At 35.9% G+C, this 15,030-nt stretch overlaps 1 protein-coding gene across 9 annotated transcripts in view; it reads left to right on the top strand.

The window, feature by feature from the left end:
* SGCZ (sarcoglycan zeta) overlaps positions 1-15,030 on the top strand; it is a 920,121-nt gene that overhangs the window by 587,720 nt on the left and 317,371 nt on the right. For all 9 annotated transcript variants that reach the window (XM_079908978.1, XM_079908974.1, XM_079908973.1 and 6 more), the window contains one exon: positions 13,532-13,726. In XM_079908978.1, coding sequence (XP_079765104.1) covers positions 13,532-13,726 — 195 coding nt within the window. The remainder of the gene's footprint in view (positions 1-13,531; positions 13,727-15,030) is intronic.

Here is a 15,030-nt window from a genome sequence, read left to right as displayed (position 1 = left end):
TTTATCAAACATTTAAACACTTATACATATTAATGTTAACTCTAATTAAATTATATTTACTTTTTCTAAATCTCCCAAACTATTTTTGAGAGTAGTGATAATATATAACCTCGGTTGCAGTGAAATTCTAGAAGAATACTTCTGATTGGTTATTCAGTCACATGGGCAGAGAAAATGTGACACTACCTGTAGTGAGTGCCCAAGCCTGCGAGGTAGCTGGAAGGAGGGGAGGCAGAGGAGAGCTCATCCCCTGGATCTGGCTGTTCTGCTAAAAACTAGTAGACATGGGAATGCCCCCCTTCCTGGGGTGGGCTGTGGAGGCTTAGGTATGGACTGGAAAAAGTGTGCACACAGGTGGTGGCTAGGGGGAGCTTGACACCTGTGTGAGTCACCTAGTTACAATAAATGGTTCTATTTGTCATCAGACCTTTGCCATCTCTCTATCACCAAATCTGCATGTATATTTCCAAAATGTATATTGTTCCCCCAAATTCCACACAAATTTAATAAAATAGGTTTCAGAGTTCAAGGTGGAGTATAGGAAAGGAAAGGTATACAAGGACTGTGAAAGTCTGTCATAATTTCCCGGATCCCTTGTGTACTGTAGAGTGTACGTTATTGCAGTTCATATCAACTTATTATGCTGCAAATAGAAACAGAAAAGTAAAAATTACTCACTAATAGAAACAGAAAGGAGAAAAGTGGTTGCCAGGGGCTGAAGGTAGGGGAAATACAGAGAGGCTGGTAAAAGTGTTAGAAACTTTCAGCTATAAGATGAATAAGGTCTGAGGAGCTCACATAAAACAGTGGCTATTTGATAACATTGTATTGTATTGTATAGTTGAAATTTGCTAAGAGAATAGATCTTAAATATTATCACACAAAAAAGATAGGTATGTGAAGTGATGGATATGTTAATTAACTAGATGGGAGGAAATCCTTTCACAGTGTACACATATATCAAATCACTAGGATGAGCACTCTAAATATCTTACAATTTTACATCAATTATAAATCAATAAAGCTGAAATTTTAAAAATCACACTCTTTCACTCTTTTCCACATTTTTTCAGTGACTATTCATTATTTTAATGAGTCAGGCATGGTTTGTCCCTGGAAATAAATAAGTGAACAGAATATGTTCAATTAGTAAAACATGGCCTATTGGCTAGAAAGGACACATAAAATTTTACCCAATTCATGAAATTCAGATAAAAACATGTATATATTTCATTACTGTGAGCAGATTAGAATGTTGAATATCATTCCAATATATCGTTGAGAATGTTTTATTTCTTTTATTTCTTTCTTGTTTGAAAGTACATAAAATAGTTGTAAAGTTAATTTGATAATATCAAAGATAAGATCAGGTAAAAATTGAAATATCTAAGATGTTTCTATATGATAGCAGAAAAATAATGGTAAGTTGTAAGCACAGACTCTCACAGTGGAGAAGCACAGATTACATTCATTTGCCTATTTGTTTATGCATACTAGAGATGGTTTGGTGTATACGTAAATGCATTTTAAATGCTTTGCATGGAGTAGGTGTTCAGTAAATATTTGTTGGGACAGTAGTGTGACATAATTTAAAAAGCCAAAACACCAACAATAACTCCCATATCAATCTCTACACCCGAATCCAAAAATCAATTTCTACTAAAATGAGACTTGCAATAGTCAACTTCTGTAGAGTGGTGTTGATGAATACATGAGATAACCTAGGTCAAGGGCTGGCTGAGTACTCAGGCCACAGGCAGCGTGGGCTCCGGTTGTGGTGGTTAGGATTAAATGAGTAACACTTGTTGGACATTACTATCTAGCACATGACAATCTCAATGAGATCATTTTCCTGTTACTATTATTATTGTTAGTTCCCTTTCTTTCCCTCAAATGAAGAATCATTCAGTGTTAAAATGTGGTTCTTTTTTCACTGAAAAGGATTCTTTTTCATTTCTTAATAGAAAGTAATTTGGGTGGGTATTATTTAAAGTAAACTAACTCATTTTGCTTTATTTTCAGATTACATGGAAACATGTAGCTTTCTAGTTTAAGAATATGACCAAACACAAGCTGGGCATAAACACATGTGATAGGGAGCACCGAAGTACTGTTAAAGTGCAAAATTCTGCACATGGCACTGGACCATGCATTATTGCAATTTCACCTTAATACTGTATCGTGAAAATAATGTAGTGAATGAGTACTTTGTAATTCATCATTAAATCCATACAATGATTCAAATGAATTAAAATATGTGGATTTTAGGTCTTTTAAATTAGATTTTTTAAAGTGTTTTAAACCAGTGATTTTTATTATTGTTTCTTTTTCTATTCATTCCAACCTACCTTTTCTAAAGTATACTATGTACTATAAGTAAATAATATAAATGTATTATAAATGTATTTATGTATACATATAAATTATACACACACACACACATATACACACACACATACACGCACACACACACAAATATCTCAAGGTTCACCTTGGCTACTGATATTTTCAGTTATTCTTAGAACTAGCAATTGACATGCTTTTAAACATTTCTTTTATATTCTTCTAGTCGAACTTTCTATCTGTGCAGTTTCTTGACTGTAAGATGGGTACTTTTAAACTAGCTAAATGCAATTTACGAAGGTCACCAATTTATAATATGGCCATGGCCTTTTCAGATCATCAGGTGGAAGCCTGAATTAAGTATTGTGGCCTGGAATACAGCTCTCCAGATCTTTGGAGAGAATACAATTATTAAAAAGGTATAATTTTGTATAATGCAATAAGAGAACAAGTGGGAGAATATGGAGCCTGGCCTCTGTGTAAGCTCTTCAGAAAGCTTTGTTTACCACACAGAGAAAGCGCAGGGCGGGTCATACGAGAGCACAACAACCAGCTGTGTGCAGCCAGCTGGTTTCCTGCCCCATGGACCAGTGTTCATAGTGTGAGGGAGTAAAAAATAATTTTCTGTCTACACTTCTGAGTTCTTGGCTGAGGCCCTAGTAATAAAGGACAGATTAACAAGAGAGAACCAAACAGATTATTAACATGTATCCCTCGTGTATACCTGAGAGATAGCGGAGAAAAATAAGTAACCCAAAGAAGTGGCTTAGAATTTAGGCTTAAATGCCATCTTAATAGGGAAAGGGGAGGGGAAAGTAGGCCTCTTAGGGGAGAGTAAGGATTTTTACTGAAGATGAATGGGTCCTTAGAAGAATAGATGGGAGGTGAAGATGGGGCCTTAGAAGAATAGATGGGAGGTGTGATAGTTTGGACAAAGTGTGTCTGGGTGTGGTGTCACCTTCTAGTCTCCTCTCCCATGACAAGACTTAATCTTCCCTGGTTGATGAAACTCCTGGGTGGGTGGGGGGGGAACCTGTGACAACTGAATTTTTGTTTGTCATCTTCACTGCTGCGTCTGTAGCTTCTAGAAAGATGCCTTGTGAGTAGAAAGTGCTAAACTGACTTTTATTTAATATACGAATAAACATGATGGTATTTGCGCTTTGGGAATATGTGTTGAGACTAAGCAATAGAGGCAAGAAATAAGTCAGAAGGGAGAAAACTGTAATCTTGCTATGATAAATTCTAAAACAGAATGCTGACAATAAGGACTGATACAAACAGATATATGTGGAAAATATGAAAAATAAATAAAGATGGAGCTATATGCTCCCCACCTCCCAAAAAAGAGACCTAGGATCTTAGCATCAATAAAATTCTTTGTTTTTTAAGTACAGTGACTTAAAATATTGTGCTATTATCCATAGAATCAGAGACACGGGGACGAATAAATAGCTCAATTGTACATACTTAAATGGATTCAGAAGCTTCCGAATTTAGAGTGCTGGAGATTATATTTGAAGTTCAAATTAGAGCTATGTTTTTAAGTATCATTGTCTCAAGAGTACCCCCCTACCATCCCTGAGATATCATCTGATCCATTAAGGACATGAAAAAGCTACAGCTTTCCAATTCACAAATGGAAAAAATATGTCCACAATTGTATATTATTTTGAATCTCATATAATTCCATTCACTCTCACCATGTTCCCTAAATATGTTTCCAATTGCCTGAAGTCTATGCTTTCTAAATATATTCATCCATCCATAGAGTCAACAAATATTTATTGAGTTATTTAATGAAGGCCATGGATGTAATAGTAATATACTAAATGGCATCTTTATGATTCCTAAAGTGTCCCCTTTTCTGAGTTAATATAAAAATCAATTTGATTTCAGCTGAATCAACAATAAAGGTACCAGTAGAATGCCTAGCATGGAGCAGGTATTCAGTAAAAGTGGGTATTAATCTCAATTTATCATTGGTAGCATATCTAGCTCTGTGTTTGGTGCTAGGGTGACTATAAAAGAATTCTAAGCAAAGGCATTTATTGTGAGTGTAAAGCAGGAAAAATAATTTCCCCTCTACGCTTATGCATTCTTGGCTGAGAATCTTATAATAAAACACAGATTAACAAGAGAAAAAACAAACAGAATTTTATTAAAATGTATCCCTCCTACATGCCCGAGAGATGCCCAGGGAAATAATTCAAAGAAGTGGCTTAGAATTCAGGCTTAAATACCACCTTAATAGGGAAAGAAGAAGGAAATGTAGGTCTCTTAGGGGAGAGTAAATGACGTTTAGGAAATATGAATGGTCCTTAGAAGAATAGATGGGAGGTGTGAATAGTTTGTGACAAAGTGGGTCTGGGTGTAATGTCATTTCTAGTCTCCTGTCCGGTGACACGAGTCAATTTGCCCTGGTTGATGCAACTCCTGGGGAGGGGATTTATGACAATTGAGTTCCTTTTACTAAATCCATCTATAGGCAGGGAAGGGGAGTTCAGAGCAATCCTCTCCCTGTATTTGCTGTTTTTCAAGTGCCAGTAGCTCAAAAGAATCAATGTGCCAAAGTGGCATATTTGGGGGTGGCATATTCTGCTACCCTTCCTCAGCTAAGACAAGAAACAATAAAACAACTGAAAAGGAAAGGAATACAACACATACATCGTCATCAAATCTCCTCAGCTGAGAAGAATAACCAGTTAATCTTATTTAGTTTTCTAATACCAGCACTGAAAAGAGCCTGATTTGTGGTGTATAAACTAAAATCAGAGTGCCATCAGTCCATTTCTCTTTCCAATTTTCACCCCTGGTGGACAGACAGGTTATACTCACAATCTAGGTGTGCCTGACCAAGGTTAGTATGAGTAATGATGGACGAAGCATTCACCTCTTCTCCTAGCCCATGCTCTCCCGAGTGGCTCCTACTGAGATTCCACAGAGGGAGAGTCAGAGGATCAGGGCCAACCCTCAGGTGGCATCTCCCCAGCACTGATGGAGATATCTGTCCACACAGGTCCCACTTCATGATGACTATTCAGGCTTCTTTCTACACCCTTCCTTCATGGCATCAGATGCTGAACTGGTCTGCATTTCCTCTCTGCCACTAACTTGTTATATCAAAAATGGGCCCTATCTTTTTCCCCCACTTTAAAGCAAAACTTCAAGAGATTTGAAATCTAATTATTGGCCCAGTGGCTTTGTCTTCATCCAGGTAGTTAACATTTAGTTATGCTGGGGATAAAAACTTTGTTTTGACGAGATCATGTGGATCTTTACAAAGTCATCTTTAATTCATTTAAAGCAGTACATTCTAAATTAAAATATATTCTCCATGAATCTCCTCTTTTCCTCATCTCCAAAACTGAGCTTAACCTCAAGCAGAACACATTTCTTAAGAGCTCATTACACATCAGAGAATTTTACCAAAAAACAGAACAAAACAAAACAAAGAAACCCCAAATTTGACTATGCTATAAATAATATAAATTAATGTAGTAAAATGTAACTAAGTTTGTGAAAGTGGGAAAAAAGTGACTTTCAATAGAATAAGTATTTTGAAATTTGTTTGCAAGATTTTTCACAACCAGTGGTGCTTTCCAATTAATCATCAAGGCTGTGGAAGCCATACTTTATCTTTCTTGTTCTCTTGAAGTTTTTCTGCTTGCCGTTTGAAAAAAAGCCAATAAGCCTTACTCTTTCTCCTATTCTCTTTCTTACTATTGCCCTTTAAACATGTTTTCCTGTTGATCCTTATTGCTTTAAATATTATGGGCTTTCTCGTTGCCCAGTTAAGCTCTCCAGCCATGTTTCTGGCAAATTTGTGTTTCCTTAAAGATTTTTCCCTTTCCTCCTGCTGTGCATGTGTAGCAGTGCTTTCCTATGGGCTTCTCATGCATGCAATCTTAGTGTGAACAATGCTCACAACCACCTATGTTGTTTATTGTTTTTTAAAATTAATTAATTAATTAATTTATCCTTGGCTGCATTGGGTCTTCGTTGCTGCGCCAGGGCTTTCTCTAGTTGCGGTGAGCGGGGGCTACTCTTCGTTGCGGCGCATGGGCTTCTCATTGTGGTGGCTTCTCTTGTAGAGCACGGGCTCTAGGCAGATGGGCTTCAGTAGTTGTGGCTCACGGGCTCTAGAGCACAGGCTCAGTGGTTGCGGTGCACAGGCTTAGTTGGTCCACGGCATGTGGGATATTCCCGGAACAGGAATCGAACCCGTGTCCCCTGCATTGGCAGGTTTATTCTTAACCACCACGCCACCAGGGAAATCCCATACCTGTGTTGTTTCATCTCTTGGTGATGATACAACTCTGAGTGGGCAAAAGACTTCCCAGCCTCCTTCAAAATCACTTTAATGGCTAAGATTTTCTGTTAATAGCACATGAGGGGGTCTGAGAATTGAGTGACTTTATTGTTAGGAACCTAAATCTAAGTCTGTGACTGAATAAATGCCAAAAACTGTGATGGAGTTTTCATCCAATTAAATACTGGAAAAGTATTTTCTATGTAAAAGTGCTTCATTTTAGAGTACATGAAATATGCAAAAATAAGCTCAGAATGACGACTGGGTCCACATTTTTCTAAAATTTTTATTCGTTTGGGAATGTGTTGCCCTTTTAATGTCTATTCAGGTTTCTTTTTTACTGTCAGCCTTGGCTGGAGTCCTCTTCTATTTCATCTCAAGAGGTAGCTCCGTTTGACTGAGATATCTTTCATCATTCTTGAAATTCAGTTGCTAGGCTGCTACTTTTCCAGGCTATAAAATCTGACTACAGCATTTTCCATAAACCAACTGGAAAAAAAATTCATTCCAAATGGACATTTTTCTTAAATAGAAATTTTTAACTGCCGTCTTCTTGGAATGTGCCTTTGAGAATTAAGTATCACAGGTAGGGAGAAGTTTCAATTGCCATGGTAAGTGGACTTTATTGTTTTCAGTCTCTCTCAACATTAGTAGCTGTTTAGAGACTCATTTTCTGGGAACAGAAAACAAAATGCCTTTCTGCTGTGTAAAGTTAATGCCGTATAATTTGGACACTTCAAGCATCTAGTGTTTTAAATGATATTTCCAGCATGTCTTTTAAAATGAATTCCAATATAAATACTTATACGGCACTGAAGGAGGGGACCACTAGCTAAAAGGTGGAAGATCAGTTTCTTAAATGAGGATTTTTACTGTTTAAAAGGAAAGGGGAACTTTAGCATTCTACTTTTCTCCTCCCGCGTTGCTCTTATATAAGTCAGTGTAACGTTCATTTGAGAGCAGAGGGCATTGGGGGAGAGGAAGGCTAAGTGGCTTGCCCTAGGATGTACAGAATAGAATGGCCAGACTGGGATTACAGGTTGGCATGTAAATCTGAGATTGCACTTAGCTTGCTGTGCCCATTCCTTGTCTGAACAAATAACAGACAATTGTAGTGTTAAATCTAACATGATCAACACTTAATGAGCAGTGACACCAACATGATTTACCACTTCTCCTGGAATCTAAGATATTCCCAGTGAGGAAGTTAAGGGGTTTTGGAACTGAGATTCAATTTTTATGGTCACAACGCTGTTGCATATTGCTACTTGAATGTGCCAAGTGTTAGCTCTGTAATCAGAAATTAAAAGCAATTTCCCAAATTATCTAGCTTACTTTCCAGGAGACACATGCTTCTCTTTTATATTCATATTTCCCATAACAGGGAACACAGGGAACAGGTCTGAGCAAAGCTGAGATTCTTAATTTATATTTTAATTTTAAGGAATGAAATAGTGGGTTAAACAAATAATCTGCTACTTCCTTCCAGTCTGTGTGCTTACATCTCTGTGTTATAGCCAGTATTGATGTGAGTAGTATTATAATAGTGTTAAATGTGGTATTTTAAAAACAATTACATCAATTATATGATTTGAAATATAAAATTGGGTTCTCTTTACACCTTTGTCATCAGATTGACAATGTAGTGGTAAAATCTGGACTGGAGAGAACAGGTTCTCAATACCTGGGCTTGAACTAACTTTCTAATGTCCTCATGCTTTTGGGCAAAGTCCGAGAGTCCTTTTTCTATTCTTAGTAAAACTCAGATTTAAAAAAGTGATGACTTACAATTCACTTCCGTACTTCTCAGTTCTCACTGCCATATTTAAGTTGTTCAGACCACCCCCCCCCCCCCGCCACCATTAGGATCATAAGGATACAAACGTGAGCGGGTCACTTGATCATCCTTTCAGACAATATTTCTTCCTTACAAAACATAAAACAGAGCATTCCATTAATAGCTTTTATTTTTACCCTTAATTTAGCCATGGCAATGTAAAACAATTATCTCAGACGTTGTAATCTCTTTTAACCTCTTCTTTTCTTCTAGTCTCATGAATATTAAGACATGTCGAATTTGCTTTAGCCTTTCCTGTCTAACTAGAGAGATGCCACGTCTAATTATATTCACAAATGCCCTCCTTTCTCTACTCCCAATTTTAGAAAATAATAATAAAACCTTACTTAAAGAGAGGAAAGACTGTGGGGATGGAAAGGAGAAGATGGTACTTATACCCATGAGCATTCTAGGTCTTACACAGTGAAATCCAAATGAGCAAGTTTGTAGTGATGGAGCCTCTGATAAAGTGGGCTGTGGAGCAGGTGAGTCTCAGTGCCACATGTCCCAGAGCCAGGCACCTGCGAACTCTAACCACGGTGCAGCTACCTTCAGTTTTGCATATGCTGATGTGAGTCAGAATACTAGTGCATGACTAAGACCAAGAACTCTTCTCATTGGATTATGATCATTATAACCTGTCTACTTTATTCCCACCTTGTAAAGCCCAGCTGCCTGGCTGATCTTCTGTCATTGTCACTAGTTCCTTGGCCACCACACCTCTGAGAATGCAGAACTTGTCTCTGTACCCCAGATTTCACCTCGACTATTGGTCCCATATTAAGTAACCTCATTGCTTTTCCATTTTCTCTCTCATATCCTTCACATAAACTCACACTGGTCCCTGATTTAATACTCCAACATCTGACTTCATATTCTCATCTGAAATCCCATTCCTTTGCTCTTCTCTACCCCTCAAAAACTGTCTATACTCTCTCCACTTCCTCATATTTCATTTTCTATTTAGCCCACTCTAATTTGGCCTTCAGATAAATCTTCAAAGATCTCCTTTAACTTTCTTTATAGAAGATTTCTATCCTTTTAATTTCATCTTAGGGGTCACTTCCTTGGTGAGGCATTCTCTTTCTACCACTTTCAAAGTAGTTTCCCACGCCCCCATTGTATCACCATGCCTATTATCTTCATAGCATCTATCACTATTTAATATTTTATTGCTTATATCATGAATCCATTATATTGTATTTATCATCTCCAGAACATATTACTATTTGATATGTTATTTTCTATATACACATACTTTTTTACATTATTGGTTTATTGTGTTTTCCATAACTATGTGAAATTCATGAGTGCAGCAAACTTGAACTCTACCTGCACATAGTTGTCACTAAAAACATATTTTGTCGAATGAAGACTAGAGTCTCAAATACTGTGCCTTGCTCTGAGTATTTATACAAAATACCGAAATAATGATGCCAGGTAGATTGGAATATTTATAACGTTACCTTGGCTTTAGTATTTTGTATTGTTGTCCCCTTCTGTGAGGCAGGGGAGTAGTAGCCAATGGACTCTGATGCTTTAGTTAATTTTTCTCCCATTCCATCCAGCTCAGTAGACTTTACCAGAATTCTCCAGAGCTAGATTATTAGTGATGAATCATGTTTAGGTCATTAGTGATTAATGAATGATTAATTCATTCTCTTCTAGTATTTACACACTAAGTTATTAAATTTACTGAACAAAATAACCCTTTCTGAAAACCAGATTTTCCATACCTTTGGAGAAAAATGTTGAAAAGTTCACAAGGTCTAGAAAGTGCAAAGTCCAGAATTAAATCAGCCCTTCCCTGAATGACAAGAGGATACAAATAAATGCATTTATCTTAACGTGAATGCTGATGAACATCTGGATCCAAGAAGGCTGAAGACTTCCTCAACCCTAGCTAAGAAAGACTGTGTTTTAGAAGTTACTTGACTCTAACGAATGCTTTTAAACATAAAATCTAGTATGAAATAGAAGTGCAAAACTAAGATGAAGGAAGTCCTAATTATTTTAAGTAATAACCAATAATAGGGGTAGTCACAACCTTGAAAACCAAAAGAATTGCAAAGCAATAATTTTGTGAATGTTGAATTTATATTTCAGAAGGAAGTAGAGAGGACTAACCAGAGAGACAGCACAGTGATATATATTCTCTCAGGAAATCTTGGCCATTTCTCTTTCAGGAAGTTTACTTAGCTCTTCTGAGAAAATAAGTATATCTGCAAGTGTACGTTTGTTACATTCCTTTAGAATGACAATAAACACTTAAACAATTTTCTATTTTGTTTATGGAATTCTCATAATGCCAAGGGAACCAAGATATTTCAGAATATGTTTAATACTTGAAAATGGGTCAGCATTTAACATTTCAGGCAAAGGTTGTAAAAGTTTCAAATATAGGGTAGTTTGCTTAATCTCTTAAGCATTTTATGTTGTTCTCTACAGAGCACTGTAACCACTGTGAACGCATTTGTGATCTTGAAAAACACTCAGGTCTGTGAGACTTAAGAAAGAAGGAAATTTTTAAAGAAAACTCTATAGTCTTGTTGTCTTTTTGCAGCTTGGATATTCTGAAGTATTTTGTGATGAACAACATATATAAAGTAAAAATGTTAAACTCATCTTTATTTAAGAAAATATCATTGAATTCCTTGAGGTAGTAAAATAGTTTAATTAAATAACAGATTTTTTGTTTTCTTGACAACTTTTTCTCTTGGCTTTTTGTTATGCTATTTGCTTTTTCAAATTGTTAGAGGCATTTGATATATTTACTGAATTTCTGATGCTTTACCAAAAAAAATCAATTCTATTGTTGAAAGCCCATTTTCTTTGTAATGTGTGTTTGTTTTGTTTCAGATACTTATTCAGTTCTCATTTCTTTTCTAAGGCATGTTAATCTCACCTTCATGTCTAAACAGAATTTGTAGAAATAGAATATTCTAAAAAGGAAGTTTGCTTTAATATGAGATTAAAGACAATGCATGGTGTGAATAGTCACAGCATTTTGCTTGTGACTTCAGAGACCAGCTATACCAGGCAAGGTCTCTTCCTTGTCAGCTGGACATTAATCAGGTTTCTGGGCTCTTTTGCTCCACTCTCACGTCCATCCTCTTCCTCTTTTGAAGAACATGGCTCTTCCTTTTTCTTCCCTTTAACTGTGGTGGTTCTTAGAGTTCCCTTTATCATCTTCCTATAATGTATTTTCTGCTTCGTAATAATAGCCATTGTCAGATATAAAATCTCCACCAGAATCTTCAGGCAAATTCCTGTGGTGTTCTGTCACCTGTTGTATAACTTTACGTTTTGTAGCAGTTAGTAAGTTACACATCTCCACTCCAAATTGGAATTAAGGTCTAAAGCTTTTGGGCTACTTTCAAGAAAATATTAAATATTAATTTAAATAATAACAATGACAATAAAGAAAAAGGTAATGTTTTATATTATGAAAGAATTTGTTCTTAATCATCTAATAGTATTAGCTCTTCTAATACATTTTAAATTATAATTTAACATATGAAAGTATTTTTATTTTCTTACATATAATATACGTCACTCATAAAAAATTGGAACGATAGTATTTAACAGTGCATTAATACAATTTGAAGTTATAGCTCTAAAATAAAAAGAAAAATGGGAGAAAGCCAAATAACTTGAGTATTTTGCATTTCTCAGTATATAGTTCAACATTTTATTTAGTGTAGGATTAAGTCAGTTAACACCATAAATTAATAATCTTACATTATATATTTTGTACTACTTAATAAGTAATTTAAATTCTTCGTTATGTTGTTTTTATCATTGCATAATTTATTCAGCATTATTTCTGTTGGTGTATTAATTATTAATTGCATGCACAAGAAATCTGAGAAAAACCTAAAAAGAAAAAAAGAACAATTATTGTTCTATAGAAAATCATATTTTATAAAATTTAAAGTTTCCATCCTTCAGGTAATGAATATATTATTATGAAAATTGTATACCCAGTACATATGCCTTGACATTTCTTATCCATATTTTTAGGTTTTATCAGATAGTAAATAATGCATTTGCTCTTTGAAAGAACTAATTTAGAACCTAAATTTATATACTACCATAGAATACCATCTCCTCTTTCCCAAAACTGACTTCTGCTGATATCATTGTATTATGTTACAGGATAGTAAATATGCTGTTTGTTCTTTCAGAGATCAATTTTATACTGATAACTCATTGAAATACAACTAAAATAAATAACATTCTAAATAAAAGTTTTGATTAAATAGTTATATCTATATAATTCTAAATAAAAGTGATTTTCTTTCCATAGGTTTTTGCAAACACACTGACATTTTATTAAAACATATACACTGAGCTCCTTATATCCTGCTCTTTGTTTTGTTTTGTTTTGTTTTTGCGGTACGCGGGTCTCTCACTGCTGTGGCCTCTCCCGTTGCGGAGCACAGGCTCCGGACGCGAAGGCTCAGCGGCCATGGCTCACGGGCCCAGCCGCTCCGCGGCATGTGGGATTTTCCCGGACCGGGGCGCAAACCCGTGTCCCCTGCATCGGAAGGCGGACTCTCAACCACTGTGCCACCAGGGAAGCCCTATCCTGCATTTTTAAAGCCACAAAAATATCTTGTGGTACAGTTGGCCTCTGTCTACTCCGAAAAACAGATAAAGTCCATTCCAAGAGTAGCATGGCTGTGCATACAGTTACTGGGCTTTAGACAAATGGAAGTATTGCTGAGAATCTTCACAGACTCCTGAGAGCAAAGGTCAATGTTAGGATTGGACAAACCCCGCTGAAAATGATACACATCTTAGAGATGTAACAGGTAGTTAAATAGCTTTGAAAAGCAAAACTAGTGATAAGCATTTGAGGGGGTTTATAACATTTCAATTAATTTTAATTAAATAAATTAATTTTAATTACTCATCAATAATTGTGTGAGCACTCACCATTATTCTTAGATATCTTGTGCCTTTTGATTTTAAAAAATCTTTGGTTTTATTTTTGAATACTTCTTTTCTTTCTTTCTTTCTTTTTTTTTTTTTAGATGACACGAGAACAGTACATACTAGCAACACAACAAAATAACCTGCCAAGGGCTGAGAATGCACAACTTTACCCAGTGGGAATTTATGGATGGCGAAAGAGGTGCTTATACTTCTTTGTCCTTCTGCTGTTGGTTACCATGATAGTTAACTTAGCCATGACAATTTGGATATTGAAAGTGATGAACTTCACCGTGGTAAGTACCACCATGATTTTATATCTGTTGCCTTTGGTTCAAAGAAGATATAGCTTTATTATTTTTTTAATTGACAGTTATTCATCTTAATCTTTACATGTTTGCCTTGAAATTTCGAAGACTGTCATATATTATTTTATGACTGTATTCAATAGGTAATCATGATACATATATTTTACTACCTGCCATTTGAGTGTGGGGAATTTAGATCATGAGACAGCACAGCACATTGATTTATTAGGAAGCTAGAAAACTTTCAATCAATAAGCATAAAGCATTGTTTGCTAAACCTGGGAATCTAAAAAATGAGTCTGCTTTTAGAAATGATATTTCATGTTAAAATTAATATAGGAAATCACAAGTTTCCTTTGAAATACTTTATACAGAATATTTACCTCTCTACATTTGCTTTCTATGTAATATACTGCATGATCAAATCTAAACCCTGGAATTTTCCTGGGCTGCATGGAACAATGTCTATAATTGTCATCACATGGTGATCTCATTCTATCAGAGAGCATGGCCATGGTAAATAAAAGATAAACCAAGAATTAAATCTCTATTTTACAAAAATCAGTAATTAGCAAAATCATTGTCTGATCCACAGATGAATTTTGCTTCAGTTTTTTGACCATGTACAATAAACCTATGAGGATGTCTTATCTGGGAAAAATTAGCTGCTTCAGCAAAGTCTAGTTTAGCCATTTTATATTTGCTGGCTAAATTCTTAAATTTCTCTACTCTGTCTTTAAACCATTCTGCCTTTGCTTAGAAACCTGATAGCTTCACATCCAAGCAGGTATCTTTCTTTGCTGACCAAATTGCTATTATTCTTTAGAACTCTGCATCCTCAGGGGTGAGTGGAAGGCTGGCTATTTAACTTCACTGATCTTCCGATGTGGGGCTGTCTTTTAAAAAAAAAAAAAAACAACTCTGCTGTGTATTGATTTAGCAAGAGTAGTTTCTTTCTGACTTCACGAATACCGAATTCTGACTAGAAAATGAGCCCAGCATCTGTCCACAGTGTAGGGCACTGCGGTTGTGTGCAGTAGGAGCCTGGGGGGCAGGTGGCCTAACCTTCCAAAGAGGAAAAACTATAATTGTGCAAATCATGATAAAACAGCATATGCTCATGGAGAAAAATGAGCTCAGCAAGAGTTCCGTGTTTTCCAATACAGTGCAAATTCTGAAGGATATTCATCAAAAAAAGGAATGAAAGAGAAAGAGAAGATGGGCGGGACTCAGTGTGTTCCAGGATTAGAGAAAATAACTGCTTCCTAGACATGGATATATGTTCAGGGTCA

Source organism: Stenella coeruleoalba, assembly GCF_951394435.1.
Source record: "Stenella coeruleoalba genome assembly, chromosome: 21".
NCBI classification, from domain to species: Eukaryota; Metazoa; Chordata; class Mammalia; order Artiodactyla; family Delphinidae; genus Stenella; species Stenella coeruleoalba.
This window is presented reverse-complemented; position numbering and strand designations above follow the sequence as displayed.